General features: G+C 39.8%; 1 protein-coding gene across 1 annotated transcript in view; it reads right to left on the reverse strand.

Moving 5' to 3' along the window:
- Positions 1 to 17,474, reverse strand: part of PIGN (phosphatidylinositol glycan anchor biosynthesis, class N) — a 97,570-nt gene that overhangs the window by 39,613 nt on the left and 40,483 nt on the right. Inside the window, exons 12-16 of the mRNA XM_009326688.1 lie at positions 7,543 to 7,621; positions 5,111 to 5,293; positions 2,271 to 2,407; positions 630 to 729; positions 411 to 503 (exon numbers count right to left, since the gene is read on the reverse strand). Of these exons, the coding sequence (XP_009324963.1) occupies positions 411 to 503; positions 630 to 729; positions 2,271 to 2,407; positions 5,111 to 5,293; positions 7,543 to 7,621 (592 nt within the window). The remainder of the gene's footprint in view (positions 1 to 410; positions 504 to 629; positions 730 to 2,270; positions 2,408 to 5,110; positions 5,294 to 7,542; positions 7,622 to 17,474) is intronic.

Consider the following 17,474-nt stretch of genomic DNA (forward strand, 5'->3'; position numbering starts at 1 on the left):
CAAGCATTTTTCAGTTATCATCAAATTTTTTTTTCAATAAATGATCATATTACTTAAATGGTGACACTTTCACCAATCATGCATGTCAACACTTTCGCCATTGTGACAATTTGATAAATTATGTGTATTTCATATGATTTTAAGTCAAGCATTTTTTAGTTATCAATAACAACAGAAAACTGATAGCTAACTCATAGCTACCCTGAAATTCTTAAGCAGTTTTACTACTTATCTTGTATCCAGATCACATTAAACTGCCTTGCTACATGCTGTTCATGACAGAGACCAGAATAGGACCATAACTGAACAAGAATCTAAAGCAGCATTCCAAAGAGACCAGTCCCAACATCCTAAGATGCAATCAGCTGTTAGCTGTTTAAAACACTCTTTTAAGCAAAGCAATGCAGTACCTTTGCTTGAACCCACAGCTGCGTGATCACTGGCCAGCCAGCAAAGACAAGAAGACCAATAGTAAGCGTAGAGCGGTAGAAAAAGCTGAAGACCTAATAAAAAAAAAAATTCCAACAGAAGACTGAAAGACAAGCACATTAATAAAACTTACAGCTCCTCGAAGAGGTAGAATGCTAGCAATGAGATATCCTGTTGATACATATAGATAAAATACTTACTAGTATTTCAATTCCCAGTGTACAAACCAAGAGGAATCCTACAGACTGACTGATATGAAGTGACATGAGATTGGTGGCAAGGTCTTGAATAACAGGAAGTCTGTTCAAAATGATGGTACAAGATAGTCATTATTTTTAAAAAACAGAAATAATATAGGATTTTACCTTTGAAGGGCGGGAGGGTGGGTCAGAGCACAAGAAATGTTTCAGGTATTGCTGATCCTGCCTGCTGTTTAGAAACAGAGTGGGTGGTGGTGTGAGGCTCCTTCTGCCCAGTTTTACTTGATATAAAATCTACAATAAAACCCTCCAGCTTTTTCCCTCCCATTTCTGGCACATCTTCACCAGTATTTGGACAAGCTTCAGATTATTCTTTATCCAAATTGACTCTGAGTTTATGAACATTTCTGGTTATGCTGTGCTTAATGTCTGTCATAACTGATGAAACATTCATAGAATCATAGAATTGTTTAGGTTGGAAAAGACCTTTAAGATCATCGAGTCCAACCGTCAACCCAACACTGCCAAGTCCACCACTAAAACATGTCCCTACGTGCCACATCTACACGTCTTTTAAATACCTCCAGGGATGGTGACTCAACCACTTCCCTGGGCAGCCTCTTCCAATGCTTGAAAAAAAAAGTCCAATCTAAACCTCCCCTGGCGCAACTTGAGGCCATTTCCTCTCGTCCTATCACTTGTCACTTGGGAGAAGAGACCGACACCCACCTCGCTACAACCTCCTTTCAGTTAGTTGTACAGCACGATAAGGTCTCCCCTGAGCCTCCTCTTCTCCAGGCTAAACAACCCCCTGTTCCCTCAGCCGATCCTCATAAGACTTGTTCTCCAGACCCTTCACCAGCTTCGTTGCCCTTCTTTGGACACGCTCCAGCACCTCAATGTCTTTCTTGTAGTGAAGGGCCCAAAACTGAACACAGTATTCCAGGTGCAGCATCACCAGTGCCGAGTACACGGGCACGATCACTTCCCTACTCCTGCTGGCCACACTATTTCTGATACAAGCCAGGATGCCATTGGCCTTCTTGGCCACGTGGGCACACTGCCAGCTCATGTTCAGCCGGCTGTTGACCAACGCCCCCAGGTCCTTTTCCACCAGGCAGCTTTCCAGCCAGGAGACCAAAACAAGACAAGTTCATTTCAATATCAGAGCACAATCCTCAACATGACTAGCACATGTTCTCCAAAAGCAGCTGGAGTTCAGCATACTTGACACTTTGCAGGATCAGACTATTTCAGAATTACCCACAAAAAGGAACAACCTGTCCCATTTTACAAAAGAAGTCAGCTGCTACAGGTATTTGCCCAAGATTTTAGCATCCTTTTGCTACAGTTACAAGAGTACTAAAAAATTGTCTTTCCAAGACAAAATGTATTTTTGCTAATAGAAAAGTTATCTTCTAGAATTGGCAGCTGTATCAGTCAATTTGGACACTACTCTATATGTCAAGTGAAATATAAACCAGAGTCCTCTGGAATGTCTCAGGAAGCATTCCAGGAAATTTAGTAAAATTATATCTAACTTTTTCTCCCAAACTTATGGGAAAAATTTAATTGTCAACAAAAAGGAAGCACAGACCTGGTTTTAGAAAACATTCTTCGTAAAATGTATTCTTTACTTACTCTCTCACAACTGCACACCATACTGGTACTGGCAAGAGACAGTATATGTAGTATGTCCAAGGACACGTTTGAATCAACAGGAAAAAAGCTATTATCATTCCAACAAAGGCAAAACTGTAGAAGAGAACTGTAGATTCCTGAAAAACAATGGTTGGACAAACATTCCTGAAACAGCAACAAAATGTTTTAAACTACACACTATTCTCCATTTGTTAGTTACACAGTAAAGCAAATGTTATTTTAACACAGCCACTCAAGCTGCCTTGTGTCTATGTACACAACTCTGGACACTGTTTCCAGCCAGATGGGAAAAAAAACCCCAACCAACCAACAGTAGGATTTGAAGATCTACTTCTAAATCAAAGAGAAAGGAAATTTTTAAAACGGGTAGCCTCAGACAGGTAGGCTAGTCCTCAATCATAAGGTTGCACAAACAAGAGATTGCTGCTAAGAGGAGCATTTAAACAATCGCTCTGCATCTGCTTGTTACCTGGTCATTGAACTACTCTTCCTTATTTAGGGACATGCGGATATCAGAAGAATTACTGGTAAGGGAAGATTATGTACAAGTTTTAAATAAACAATTTTATCTTTATGTATTGCAACTTGACACAGCAAAGGCAGCTTTAGTGTATTGTGTAGGTAATGACTGAAGACACTGGTTTCTTCTACATGAATGCCAGTTTCTTTGAATGAGTTATGTAGACAGAAACACGACTATGTTAAATATGTTGAGAAGAAAAGACATTCAATTAGCAGTTCACATAGACGAGTTAACATTTTTCTGGTGTCGTCCCCCCCCCCCCCCCCGGTAACTGACATACAACTGCCTTGATCTAAACTGACAGCAAATGCAAGTTCTAAATGATTTTTAAAATAGAATTTCTGCCAAGATATGCCATTAAAGGAAGAAAAAAAGTCTCATAGAAAGCTGACCTAATGCAATTTTGTTAGTTTTAAATTTTACATTTGCTGACATATAGACAGAATGAATATGTATAGATATGATATGCACACAATATAATTTATCATTGAATGAGTAAACAATCAACATTTTATTCCATATAGAGACATAAATATTATAGAGTCCAATATAGTTGGTCATGCATTGAAAATGGAAACCAGATTTGCATTTTCTGTGGATGTTTAAAAATAGATTAAAAGGTTAGGCTTCTTGCTAAGCAAAACAACACACTACTCTAAAAGAAAAAAGTTTTTTCATACGCAGCATAAGAAGCCAAAAACTTTTAAAGATGCTATATACAGGATATGCAGTTTCATTATTCAGAGGCTCCTTTCAGATTTTATAAGGCTGTGCTTTGCAGAAGACTATTTGTCAATGGTAGATTAGTTTCTGAGCAGAATCCTTTAAGTAGCTCCAATATTAGCTATAAACCAAATAACTTCCATATATGAAGCATTAACCTCACACTTGGTTCCCTAAGTATTTAGGAACACTAAAAAAGGTTTCTACAGAAAAGGGCCTCTTACTAAAACTGGGGAAAGAAAAATTCTGTAGACAAAGAACTAAGAAACCTAATTTTTTTCTACCAGTGTCACTAGCACAAAATTGGTCTTCAACAAGTAAAATCAATATACCAAATGAAAATCTGATGTCAGCTAAAAATGTGAAGTTTTTGCTTAATGTAGTTATTAATATGCCCAATACTCAGTCTATTTACTGTAATTATTTTGTTCATATCTAACATAACATGCATCTTGGATTATTTCTTCTCAGTTATTTGATGAAAGAAAACCTAAATCATGCAGTACAGCACTTATGAATATTTTCCATTTCAATTTTGTTTGATCATTTTCATTAAAGGCCAAGACACTCTCATTTCAGCCAGTAGTAAAAACCTCAAGATAGCATGATAGGAATTTTCTCAGAGTAATATACTGAAGGCAGTAAAGATGCTAAGTGAGTGCTCATTCTCATTTACATTACCAAATGAAACAATTCCTTTTATTCTGAAACAAATTCTTGAAGTTTCGGAGATTTCCCCCCACACACACACCGGCTCAAGGCTTTAATTCTTCTCTAATGAAATGCTAGCTTTTTGCCTGTTCACCTTTTTGAGGTATCTCTTTTCCTGATGAATGACTGAAAGTAAGTGAATTTCCTAGGATTTTGTACTTTGTGAAAAATCAAACCATAACAATTTTGTCAAAAAGAGCTTCCTTCATCTTTGATGTCTTCTGCAGGACCCTTGCAAATCACAAAGAGCAAGAGAGCAAGCCGATCTGCAAAACCACAGTTCACCTTTCTATTAAAACAGGCTATACCTTTTAAAAACACCATGATTGGACCGCACAGCTTCTAAAAACTGATTTCACATTGCCAAAGAGAACAGGAATAAAATAATTTACATGCTAATTTTTTTTTGGCCTTACAGTAAAGAACAAAAATCAAAATGGAAGCCTGAAGTCTGTATTCTTCCAAACAAGTATTATTACAACAGAGTGCTGAGTTTACTACAATTAATGCTGAAAATTGACTTCTGGTTAAAGACAGACCATCCAATAGTTTTAAATCACTATGTTTGCTTACACTTGCATTAGCATCTAGTAAAATGCACAGCTGTAAGAAGGAAAAAACTGAGAAAGCACAGTATTGCATACTCAGACTTACACAGCTTAGGAATACTGATCCTAATAAATGGACCAAACAGTAACACTACACAGGATTACAGTAGCTAGAAAACTCCACAGCTTGCCAGTTTCCACACATAGTCAAAAGAATTGGAAGGTGTGCAATTTGGTCTCCCACACAGAGAAACTGAGCATACGTATAATGCTGAAAACCGATAGAAAAGAATCATTGCATGTTTCCAACCTACCTTATTATTAGTCTGGACAGTCTTGGTCAAATTGGTATGGGTCTTAATAATCACCAAAATCACGTAAGTCGTCCAGCCCACAAAACCCAACGCAATACTTAGACCCAGGAATAATCTATCGTAAGTATGGTAGTAAGACAAGCCTTCCAAAGCAAGGTTAATCAGGGTTTTGCACAGAGATACCTAGAGGCAGACAAAACATATAAGCAACAGTTTAGAATAGTGTAAGCTCCATTCCACAAATCAACCTGACAGCAACTGGAGCTCAAGCAGCTCTGCCACTCTTGGCACGTGTCCTCTCCGTGCTCAGGTATAGTGTTTTGGCCAGCACCAACTGCTGGAGTACACACTGCTTTGGACTCCTGTTGGACATAAAGTCAACCATCATTTGGCTCCTTTGCCACCCCCCCTGGCCACAACAGTGGTCAGATGGTGAAAGCTACACAGATAGCACACCTTGAACACCACCTACTACCAAGCACGCCACTTGTTTTTCCCACGAGCATTTGACCATATATATATTCCACTGTAAGTGACCCCCAAAGAAAACCAGTTGTTCTTCTGAAGGCACATTTACATAGGAGGAGGATTATGGATGCAGCTGAAATATGGTCACTCTCCACAGCCTGAAATACCCCCTTCCTGGGGTTTGATGTCTTCCACTTCAGTAGTACCTGATACCTCCCAGCACTTTGCCTAAGCACCAGAGGTGAATCCAGAGACTGAACTAGAGCCCCAGTTTCATTCACAAAGCAGCTGCTTGGGGCTCTCAGGATGCAAATCATTTGGACACAAGAAGGGTTGTACACAGTCTAATGACAAGTCCCCTTACTCAGTACCTCCACTGGGGAGACACCATGATAAAGACAATAGTTTTTCCCACCGTGAGTGTCATTCCTTACACAGAGATGTGCTGACCCCTGTGATTTACCCAAAGACGGGAAGCTCAGCTGCGTAATTTGTGATCACAGAGGATTCTCTGCTGATTAAAAGATCTGTAAGGAAGAGTATAAGAAGTTGAGCATACATAATGATGCTTCTTTATATGTCCAGGTATCCAGTTGGGACTTAACAGCAACAATCAACGGAAAAAGGTATGTCAACTACAGAAGAGATCACAAGTCTGCCAATGGGCAAACTCACCCAAAATCACATCATTCCTGAGGATACAATTATGAACACATATTTGCAATGCAAAGAGCTGCAGAGTTGAGGAGGCAAAGAATCATCTACACCCCAGCAGCTGGTAACGCATCGACCTTTCTGCACTGCGATGTAGGACACTGATGATAACCAGGGCACAGGCACAAGCCCAATGTGTTAGTGATCAAGAGTGAACTTGAACACATGGGGCACTCAAGTGAACAAGGGGTAAAATTTATACATATCCAACAACACAAACTCGCAGGTTATATTGCTGAAATGTATAAAATGTCTCCTATAACTAAATGTGTAACAGCCAAGTAGTAGTATTAGGAAACCAAAAAGAAAACCTGCTCCCACAGCAAAATATGTCCATTGATTTAAACTGAGCTATTTCCAATTTACAATGAGGTGAATAAAAAGGCACAAGGTATAAAATAGATTTAGCTGCCCTGTGCATAAAGTAATAATTTATTACCCTGAGAAACATATTAGGGAAAAAGAAGAGCTAAACCCTAACACATAATGGAATTATTCTTCCATGCGTCTGGCAGGTTAAATGTAATCTTACATATTCAACTTTTTCATGTACTTCTTAACAAAAAAGTCAGTGACCAAACTAAACCTGTTAAAATGAAAGACTTGTTTGTATCATTTAGCTCTACAAATTCTTTCTGTGACTGTCAGAATACAAGCACTGGTGAACTGCACCCGTCAAGTACCCTGTCACACAGTGAGTGGTAGCAAACACTTCGCAAAGTAATAACGGAACTGGGAAGCACAGAATGATTCCACATGTGGCTCCCAGTCTCTGACAAACTGAAATGTGAAATTAAAAACAAGAACAGCTGGTTCAGGTAGAAGAACAAAACAAAGCAGGATCTATGATGGAGCAAGACATCATACTTTTTTTTCATGCAACTAGCAGCCTAAGAAGTGTGAACATGAACTACATTCCTCAGTTTCTCTCTCAATTTGCCCTTTTTTACAGTGGAAAATAAAAACATACACTGTGTGTTAGTATACTATGGAATGGTAACAAACAGTTCAATAAGTATGAGAAAAAGTACAGCAATTCAGTATTATTCATTAGAACTGATGTCAAAATGCAAAATTTTGGAGACTTACAGTGGGATTTTATTTGAGTTAATAAGCGAGATGTGCATCATAAGGAAGGAAAAAAGTTTTATTTCCCAGTTTCATTTCAAGTTAAACAAATCTAAGTACTGACATACAATAGAAGTTCCTGTAAAAAGTTTCTAGAAGGCATATAGCAAAAACAGACTTACCGCTTCATCGTATTTCTGCTGCTGAATGTATAGTCTCGTTTTCTTTAAAAAGTTGATCTGTTCAGAATCAGAAAGTGGTCTGTACAACAATATAAAGAGATATTAACATTTCTTCTTTCAGGAGCAGAGGAAGAGGCAGAAAAAGTTAATTTGTAATAAAAAAATTACTCTGGAATGAAACATACCAAAATATTCTGAACTTCATTAGAGGTAATTAGGTAATTGGAACTAATCCATTCCTCTACGTTCATCTTCACACTTGTGTCAACACTGCTGCTGTCTAACTTGTCCCAAGATCTTTGCATTAATAGACATTTCTTTTATATAGGCGTTCCCATCTAATACTGCTGAAAATTATCTCCCTTGTGCATTATTATTGACCATTGCTCTGGAGAAGAAGCACTGCACATACAGGAATTAAGCTATTTAACTGATTTGATAGATGGTTGTAAGCAGTTCATAAGCCTGTCAGCATAGGACAAGTTGTTCAGGTTCCACACTAAATAATAGCTTGTCTCCTGTTACACAGGGAGCTGTTAGCAGAGTCCCCCGAGCAGGGGATAATACAGTTACCTGGCTACACTGAGGTCAGTGATAAAAACCTCTTTGATTTTTAACGAATTTGATCATTAACCTAAATAATCGCTACAATTCTTCCCTTACAGAAAGTAGCAGCATGGAGAAACAAGCCAGTCAACCAACCTCCAACAAACGAAGGGGAAAGGAGCCATTTTTCCTGTACCTTTTTTTTCCAAGTTAAGAATGGTGGCAGGCCAGAGGATCCCAGGCTTACCCTGGGCAAGTTATAAGCCACAACACAGTCACTGTCACTCTAGGCACCACAGGCAAACTATCATGGGTCACAACTTTCTGCTAGCTGATAAATGCATACAGCAGTTTTCCTTCACGCGTTCCACAACGCTGCCGTGGCACAGCATCATCTCCTCAGCATCCCCAGCACACGATGGCCCAGTTGCATGCCTCCCTCCCTCCCGCTCCTTCACACGCCTCATACACAACCACCAACTTCATGTTTCAGGCTGTGCCACATCAGAACCGGCCCTGGGGTCTCACTCCTACTATTTATATCAGCAGAAATCACCTGTGTGGTCACTCAGCTGAACTACAGGGACAGGTCTTGATCTTATGCAACTACTGGATGGAAATGCTCATTCCTCCAGTTCCCATCAAACATTTGGGAACCACTTCTGCCTGCCACCCAGAAGCAGTTGATACATCATCAACAATACACACATATCATATATTGAGCCCTGAAATATATTAAAAGGATTCTGTGCCTGAACAATCTGAATTTTTATTACTAATAACATCCTGGTATATTTTGATACTGTTTCCTTGAGTTCAGAACACAGCAAGTATTGTGCAGGAGTCTTCTAAAACATATTGGATAATAGCAGCAGCAATGTGTCTTACTTTTGAGAAGAGTAAATGAAATAACTATATTAAACATTTGACTTTTCAATCTAGAAAAGAATCGAAGGATGGTCCATAAACAGGTAGGAAGAGAGAGGTCCCGTGGAAAAGGAAGAAGGGAGGAAAAGATGACGAGGTGATGGTAAGTGTTTGATCACCTTAACTTTGGGGGGGAGAACAGAGGACTTCAGAAAACAGAGTTGAAAAATAGCAGAGTGAACGTTAGTTGTTCCTGCACCTTCGTGACACATCCCTATGAAAGCCAACCTTACAGCTCCACAGGCTGAGGGCTACCAGCATGCAGCCAGCAAGTGCGCACCAAGGCTGACGATGAGAAGTTAGAATCAGTTCTTCAAGTAGGCGAACCAGACCCAAGTACTGCCTCAAGGAAATCTGTAACCCTCAAGTTTTGCTAAGTTTTTTGGCAGAGGAAAGAGAGCAAAACACCAAACCAAGGTGGGAGTTTTCACCATGTGTGCAGATTAATAGGAGGAAAAAAGGTATCTTAGCTTTTAGGTAAGGATTTTAAAAAATCTGGAATGAATATTAAGCAGCTTTATTTAGGACTTAAATACATCCAAGACGTTCCTATGTTCACTGTCTCATTTTTATTGTTTTACAGATACTGTTTTCTGTGGATTTTACCCTTGTCATATTCAATGCAAATTTTTAATAAGCTAAAAAGGCCTTATTTTTATCTTTCACTTGACATCTTTAGTCATTTAGCTATAAACTCCTTAATTATCTTTTTATTCTCAAGGAATCATTTTATTATTAACGAACAATAGTCTTTACCTGTTCCTTCTTAGATGACAGCACCTGGGATCTCTGTACATGGATGGTGTAACAGAATAAATGGGGTTTTTAAACAGTAAAGCTTCAGTAAGTCAAATGCAGAAGGCAATTATTTTGTCAAATGGGGTTACCATTAGCAGGTGCATTGTTAATTTTCAATAGCTAACATCATACCACACATTTTACCTTACTTCCATATGCATGCTTTTCAAGATGCTGAATTTACAATTGTCTATAGATTGTTTTTGTAAAGTTTATGAATTCCACCAGAAACTAAGGACTGTTCACATATAACCGTATCAAAATGCAAATTTCACTCTAAATGCAAGGTTTGACTGTCATCTTAGATATATTTTGCCTCCATATTAAGCAAAAGCTCAAAGAAGTGATTAGAGAAATTTTGCACCTCACACCAGACTAGAAAGAAGAGTTACCAAAGATGCTGATTATCTCTTGGTTAAGGAACAGATATAGCTCATCATAAGCAGTTCATCATCCATTGAGGACCCTGATTCACTTCCTAAAGCTGACAAAGCAGATGGGAGATTTAAAAGGAGCCCCTTGCAAGATGTAGCAGAAAGCTTAAAGAGACAAAGCTGAGCCATGAACAGAAGTGGAAAGTTGCCTATAGAAAGAAGGCAGGAACTTTAGAAATGGTGATTCTATAAAACCTACAAGACTCAAACAACAAAACCACATGGAAAATTTAAATCTGAGAAGTTAAAGCTTGAACAATTCTTAGCACCACTTAATTTTAACCTAAACTATTTAAAAGGTTTTGAATACGAGACAGATAGTGTTAGAAAAGAATAAATTGATCAGAGTTATTTCCCTGTGTTTTAGTATGCAACATGCCAGAGGCACTACTAGTATGCCAATGTATTCTCAAGGTCACTTAATGCACACATCCATGCAATCATATTAATAGTAATGAACTGAATTTACTGATGGTTATCAGAAAGATTCTGAACTCTGTAAAGAAAAGTAAGTTATGTATGTACATGCTCTTCCCAGCTACCCACCACCAAAATCCAATTCTACCAAATTCAAGATGAATAGTCTTGACTAGTAAAATCAAAAGTCTTTTTCCATAACACAAAAATACCTGTCCTATTAATTAGCAAACACACACAAAGAGAATTCAGTCAGTGGACTCAACTCCGTCCTCCTATTCTTGTCTTGAAAGTACTGCAAAACACATGCACTGTAAAGTGTAGTACTCCGAGGTTTAACTTACTAGAAAAACCAAGAACTCTACGGTCACGTATATTATAAACACACATGCATTCACAACACCATCAGGATTCTAAAGACTTAAGATTACATTTCTCACAGGAAACGATGGTGGTTCTAGAAAAGTAATTTTGTTTTTCACAATGGCTATCAGAGATTAACTTTCTAGCTCCAGACAGAAACCACAGCTTCATCCATGAATAAACATAATTAATTATGAAACAAAACAATTGGGCTAATTGTGCAAGTGCTTGTAAACTCTCCCTTCTGAGATGTTAGCTACCCTTGTCATAAGTATACCTGACAAATTAATCTTTCCAACACATCATTCACACTTCATATAAGCTAAGCTATTTGACAGCACTAACAAGACAACTGTGATGAAGTACGTTCACCATAGCAATGTCAAGGGGACGTCTCTTTGGCCAATGAATCTTGTTTATCATCACACTACAGAAATTACCATCCCCAACGGCACAGGTAGCATGCTACAGTCAAATCATGAAATAAAAACCTTGGAACAGAAGGAGATGTCTTGCAAATACATCTGTATCCACCACTGCTAGTTTGTTAATTTTATTATGCCTGGTTATTCGGGTAGTGATTTATAGTCATTTTATTGTGCGGTAAATTTTCCAGTATTCTACTATAAAAAGTAACCCCTTAGGATCTGTAGTAGTTTAACACTTAAAATCCTGCAGATTTAATAATGAAAGTCAAGGAAGCATCACAGACCTGAAGATGCAACATACAAGGAGAAAGGCTGAGATCTTTGCCTAGCTCACTGTCAGATGAAAACGAATTTATTTCAGCTGCTTCACTCCACACACACATCCCTGTACGTAAAACCGATAGACTACTCATGCTTGAGAACTTGATTTCTTGCAGGAGGACTCAATAATCTCTTCAACATAAACTCCACGTACCTGACTATTGTCAGCTCATGCAGAACTACACCCTTCTATCACTGCCTTTTCACACCCTCCACTAGAAAAAAAACCCAACAAAACTGTGCATCCCACAACCCTCAGAGTGGCAAGATTTGCAGAAGACCTAGTAATCACATTTCAATGACCCACATCCACCAGCAGGAGCAAATCAGCAGTAGCTGCTAAGCAGGAGTAGCCTTCTAAGTAGCTGCTAAGTTAGAAGTAGCCTTCTAACTTTTCATATTGGCTGTTGGGGGATAGGGAGAAAAGGACCAACTCCTCCTGTTCATTCAAAACTGAAAAAGCTAGAGGGTAAGTATATACATCCCTTGAACCTCATCATAGCCCCAAGGCAGGGCAAGGCCATCTGAATAAAGCCTGCTAGGATTTTGTATGGGTCACCTTCTCCTGAACACCACATAAGGCAGACCTCCTCACTTGCTTTGCTATGATATTTCTATGCTCAAAATAGTTGGCAGTGAAAAAGGCATCAGACTGCCACTGTCCAAACAACTCCAGCAACCTCTTCTGTCAAAAGGCTGAGCAGCCACAGGTTCTCATTCTCTTCTCCAGAAAGAAGATCCCTGGCATCTTGGTAACTTGCAACTTGAAAGAAATCCCCTGGGTTAACATTGCCCCTCTTGCCATGAAGCTCTCCCACTGGCACCATCCCACCAAGCAGCCCAGGCCTCTGCTGCCCACCGCTGTCCTCCTGCCACTTTGGCCACAGAGAGTGCCTCTCTACTCTCACCATGGGAGAAAACTGCCAGCAACAGAAGCAGCTGAATACATTCAAACTCTGTTTGCCACCCATCCCTCTGAGAGGGCCATACTAAGGAGGAAAGATCGCTTCCAGTCCAGCAATTCTGCAATCAGCTGAAATAGTACTTATAGGACCCCCTATTACTGCTTTGATCCACATCACTGCTGCTGGCAAAATGGCATCTTGAAAGTGCAGATGTAAGACTGGCCTAATGTTTTTGCAGGGCTGCTATTCAAAAGTTACACAAGTAATCGAACAACACTTTTTCAAAGCCTTTTTCAGAGTAGGAACAGGCTTCACAAACAGACTCAGTCTCCCATGAGAGCTGCCTTCAAACATGCCTACCATACAACAGAGACGGCACCTCAGAAAGCATCGGGCGGGTAATGGGAAAGTAGAGACACGGATCTTGCACTGAACGCTATTAATTTGTCAGAAACATGATTGCATGCTTATACCTGCTCCACATCAAATTCACCCGTTAGCAACCCATGAGTGCAGAGACTTGATATTAATGATAGAGCAATCACAAACTAGCCTAACTCTATTGTTCCTTTTGAAGGTATGGTGCATAGCCTTGTAGGAGCAGAATGAAATGCACAATATAAAACCTTCCCACTTCTCCATCAACAGTAGAGAATCATCAGAGAGAAAGTGAATGGCAAGTGATGAAAAGTCATGAGTTCATTCATGGAAAAATCGATGACATAAATATTTCAAAAATCAAAGTCTGGAGCCATGATGTTTACTTTGTTGAACTCGCTGTGCAGTAGAGAGTACATGATGCTACTAGGGGCAATGATCAGGAAAAAAAAATGTGTTACAGTTCTATGGACTTTACCAAATTACATATTTACATGAATTTTAATAGCCAGAAGCTGATTTTTCCTGTTTGCAAAATGTGTTCAATTCCAGTTCTTTAGATGTGCCTACTCAAAAGAAAGAATTGTTTTACTGTATCTGCCAAAGACAGACTGAAAGCACGTACTATGAGATACAGAGACAGTCCTCTGCATATGCTTTAGTTTTTATCAAAGAGTGATGTCTCAAAGATTAAACAAGTTGGTGGGTAACTCAGTGGTCCTTAATCTGTTTAGATGGCCTGAATTTTAATTCTTTACTAAAATATTTTCAGGTAAGCTACTAAAACAGGGAAGTCCTACGAAACTTGATTTTCATAATTCAGAAGCAAGATGCATGTAGTTTACAGATAAAAAAATTACAGCAATGTTTTTAGTGTGCTAAAGCTGTGCTTTTTTTAAAAAAAGGTACTCCACATAAACCTACACTAAAGGGTTTATTATGGCTTCTTAAAGCTCAGGACCCTCAACGTGCCCTCTCCCAACCTGATCTCCTCTCTTCTCTCCTGCTGTTCCGCTGCCAGGAGTTTGTGTCTTGGAGTATCTAAATTTCAAGTACATTTTTATGTTTCTGGATTTTCTGACTACCATGTTAGACTGTAAATCAGCCAGTCCAGCTGTAGGGTTGTACTCAGTTATCTTTGCAACCTTTTTTCTTTTAAGAAGCATTAAAAAGCACCACTGCATGCATCAGGCACTCAAAAAAAAAAAAAAAAAAAGAAGGAGTAAGAAAGTCAATAAGAGGCTCCTGTTTTAAGTTCTGAGGTTTTTGTTCTTTAAAGCATAATGAAATGAAGGGAGGGGACACACTTCCACAGGCCGAAGATAGCAAAAGGCATCTTCGCTGACACATTGCACAAACCTACGAGTACAGCTATGCTTTTGTCTTCAGATTTACAAACACGCGAAGGAGGAAACAGCGGGACATCAGTGAAACCGCAGGAAGTGGTCTGACTGCTAATGGTCTAATCCTGGCCTGTCAAGTCCTAGGAATTAAAATAGCCTTTAATTTCCACAAATCAGCATCCCTGATGCAGCATATTCACATATTCAACAGCAAAGTGCCTTAGGATATTTATGTAAATCCTTTAGATAGCAGAGATGAGAGAAAAAGGAGTGGGCAAGTTAACTGCCAGCTGCCAATTCACTGAGCAGAGAGAAACAATTAAGATAACTGGGTTGCACACAGCAGATTTTGCATGCAAACTACTACAAGAGCTGCAGACGACCAGAAGCCAGGGGGGAGGAGGCCATGCTCTGAAGCGGTCCCTCCGGCCTGCTCGAAGAGGAACAGAGAAGCTGGATGCAGGGATCTGGCAGGGACAGGGGTTTTGCCTGAAGAGCCAGCAGGACATGATGCAGCAGCCTTGAAAAGGGAAACGGCTTAATAAGGAAGATGAAGATCCTTGAAGAAAAGGAAATGCACTATTTTTAAAGTCTCCGCTACTTCAGTACTGCAGGGGACACTTGCTGACTCTAAATAACAATGCCCTACCTATGCAGCAAGTCAGCCCTCACCTCTGCAAAATGTATGATGATTTATGTCATACATTGAGCTGAATCTAGACATCTGCAGTGTTGTGGATATGTAGTGTTGTGCCACAGGTCCTCTTCTGCTCCATGATCCTACATGCCAAACCTAAACTGTAGCAGCCATTTTCCAACCAGCTGCATCCGGAGCAGGCAGCACGTGCTGTGTTTGGGCAGGTACCCAATAGCGGGACCCCCTGGCCACCAAAATACGTTTGGGCAGGCCCCCCCATACTAATCCTGACCAGGAGACCATCGTACATCAACGAGATGGTGACCCACGTAACAGTTAACCTGAGTAAGCCCTGGCCCATGCTGCCCGTCCAGCATGGCTTCAGGCTGTGCTGCACAAATCCTTGGCCACAGGACAAAGCCAGCCAGCTTGTAGTAACGGAGGAGCCTGCAGGCAGCTCCCATTCCGTATCGGCGATTACGCTGCCTGCCTGTCCTCATATTTGTCTAGAAGTGCAGCAAGAAGTTCTCATGTGAACCTCCATTGTGTTTGACAGTAAAAATGCTTACTAGAGTTGATTTCTTGCAAGAAAATCATATAATAGTTTGAACGACCAAAAAGAGGGAACCTTTCCACAGACAGGATCTGTGCAGCACCGTGGGAAAACCCATCCAGGCTCCATCTGACGCTCCACAAATGCAGGGTACCCAGCATCTGAAGGGATGTACGATTTACTTGCTATCTATATTCTTCTTTTTCTTTTATCTTATTAAAACAGCTATTTTATTAAGCTATTTGTTATCAGGCCTTTCTTATTGAGATCCAGAAAGAGTCTTGCACTGTCTCTCTTACCTCACGCCCCGGTGCAGAACATCCTCTGCCCATCCCATCCCATCCCACCACCTGCCTGAAAACCCTTCCCTCACCCTCACTGCATGAAGCCTCACAAGTTCGAAGAAAAGGCCAAAGGGATTTATATAAGGAAATAAGAGAAATACACATAAATCTTGTGAAGATTTGGTATACAGCCATACTGGAAGGATGAAAGAAATACACATTTCTAGGGAAAAAAACTTTCAAAAAACAAATACAACAGCATATTTTATCTTAACGCACTAATAGTATTATGTGAAGCCTCTTAGCTCCTTCTAAAGACCTTACCTACTTCCTACTTGATAGTAAATCCAATTATGCCCTGTCCTCCTGCACAGAAGCCACTGCCAGTAAGCATTTCATGTACAAACTAAAAGCTCCTGAGTGCGCTGCTGAAACTTGAGACCAGCAGGATGCCTGCTTTCTAACAGGATTGCATCCTCCCTGAGCAGCATTTAACAGAGTGTTTCAGACACAGCCCATTCAGTGAAAGAGACGCTGACATTTTTGCCAGAGAACATGCATTTTATAGCACAGGCATTGACTTCTCCCTAAAGAGATAATACATCTACTATTTACTCAAGTTTTTTTTAAAAATAATATGAAGCCATTATTTCCATTTGAGTACTTTTGTCTCTACAGCACTGCATTTCTATTTTTTGTTCACATGTATATACACAGGTTCCTAAAGCCAAGGGTGGAGGGGAGAGGGCTGCCAGACTGCCTCCCCAACACCAACAGGCTAAAGGTACCCATACTGGCCTGCTTGTACCAGCTGCCCCAGAAGCAGGCTGATACCTACATTCCCACCTGTTAACACAGTGGGGACAAAGGGGAGAAAGGAAAAAGCTGGCTGCCTTTCCAGGGTTCATTAGAAGTTGACAGAAGCTGCTGTCCCTCATTCTTGACCAGAGGATAAATGGGCTGAAATGTCTTCCCTGATAAATCAGTGCCTTTGCTAAATCAAGGTTCCTCTGGAGACACAAAGTATTCAGACAAATGGACAGGGAGAGTAATCACTGTTAGAAATACTCCTACTGCAATAGCTTCACCCTTTCCTCCTGACATTCAATCCTTACATGTTTGCTCTTGCAATGCATTATCACACATATCACAAATATCTCGCATACTACCATTTATTTAAATAAATGCCATTTATTTAAACAAAACAAGAATAGGATGCTTCAAAGGATGTACTATGTTTACTGACATATTAAGGAACCCTGCCCCACTTAATGGTGGAGGAGAAATCACTTGTTTCACTTTGTTCCAAATGTCAATTTTGTGGAAGTATCTATTATTTAAGTTTTGAAAGGCCATCAGACAGAGGGAATAATGTAGTGCTGTATCTCCAGTCATCAGAGAAAGGAAGAAAAGAGAGGTATTTGTGCATATGGCATTTCTTTGAAGTTGCTGTACATCTTCAAAGACACTACAATATGAAAGAGCTATTTTCTTTTCTATCACCATGACAAATACATGATGTGTAATTATGTGGAAAGACTCAGTCTACATGATTGATACTTCCTTGCTTCAAATCCATGCAAATGTTTAAGGGAGTT

Source organism: Pygoscelis adeliae, unplaced genomic scaffold (genome assembly GCF_000699105.1).
Source record: "Pygoscelis adeliae isolate BGI_AS28 unplaced genomic scaffold, ASM69910v1 Scaffold6, whole genome shotgun sequence".
Lineage (NCBI taxonomy): Eukaryota > Metazoa > Chordata > Aves > Sphenisciformes > Spheniscidae > Pygoscelis > Pygoscelis adeliae.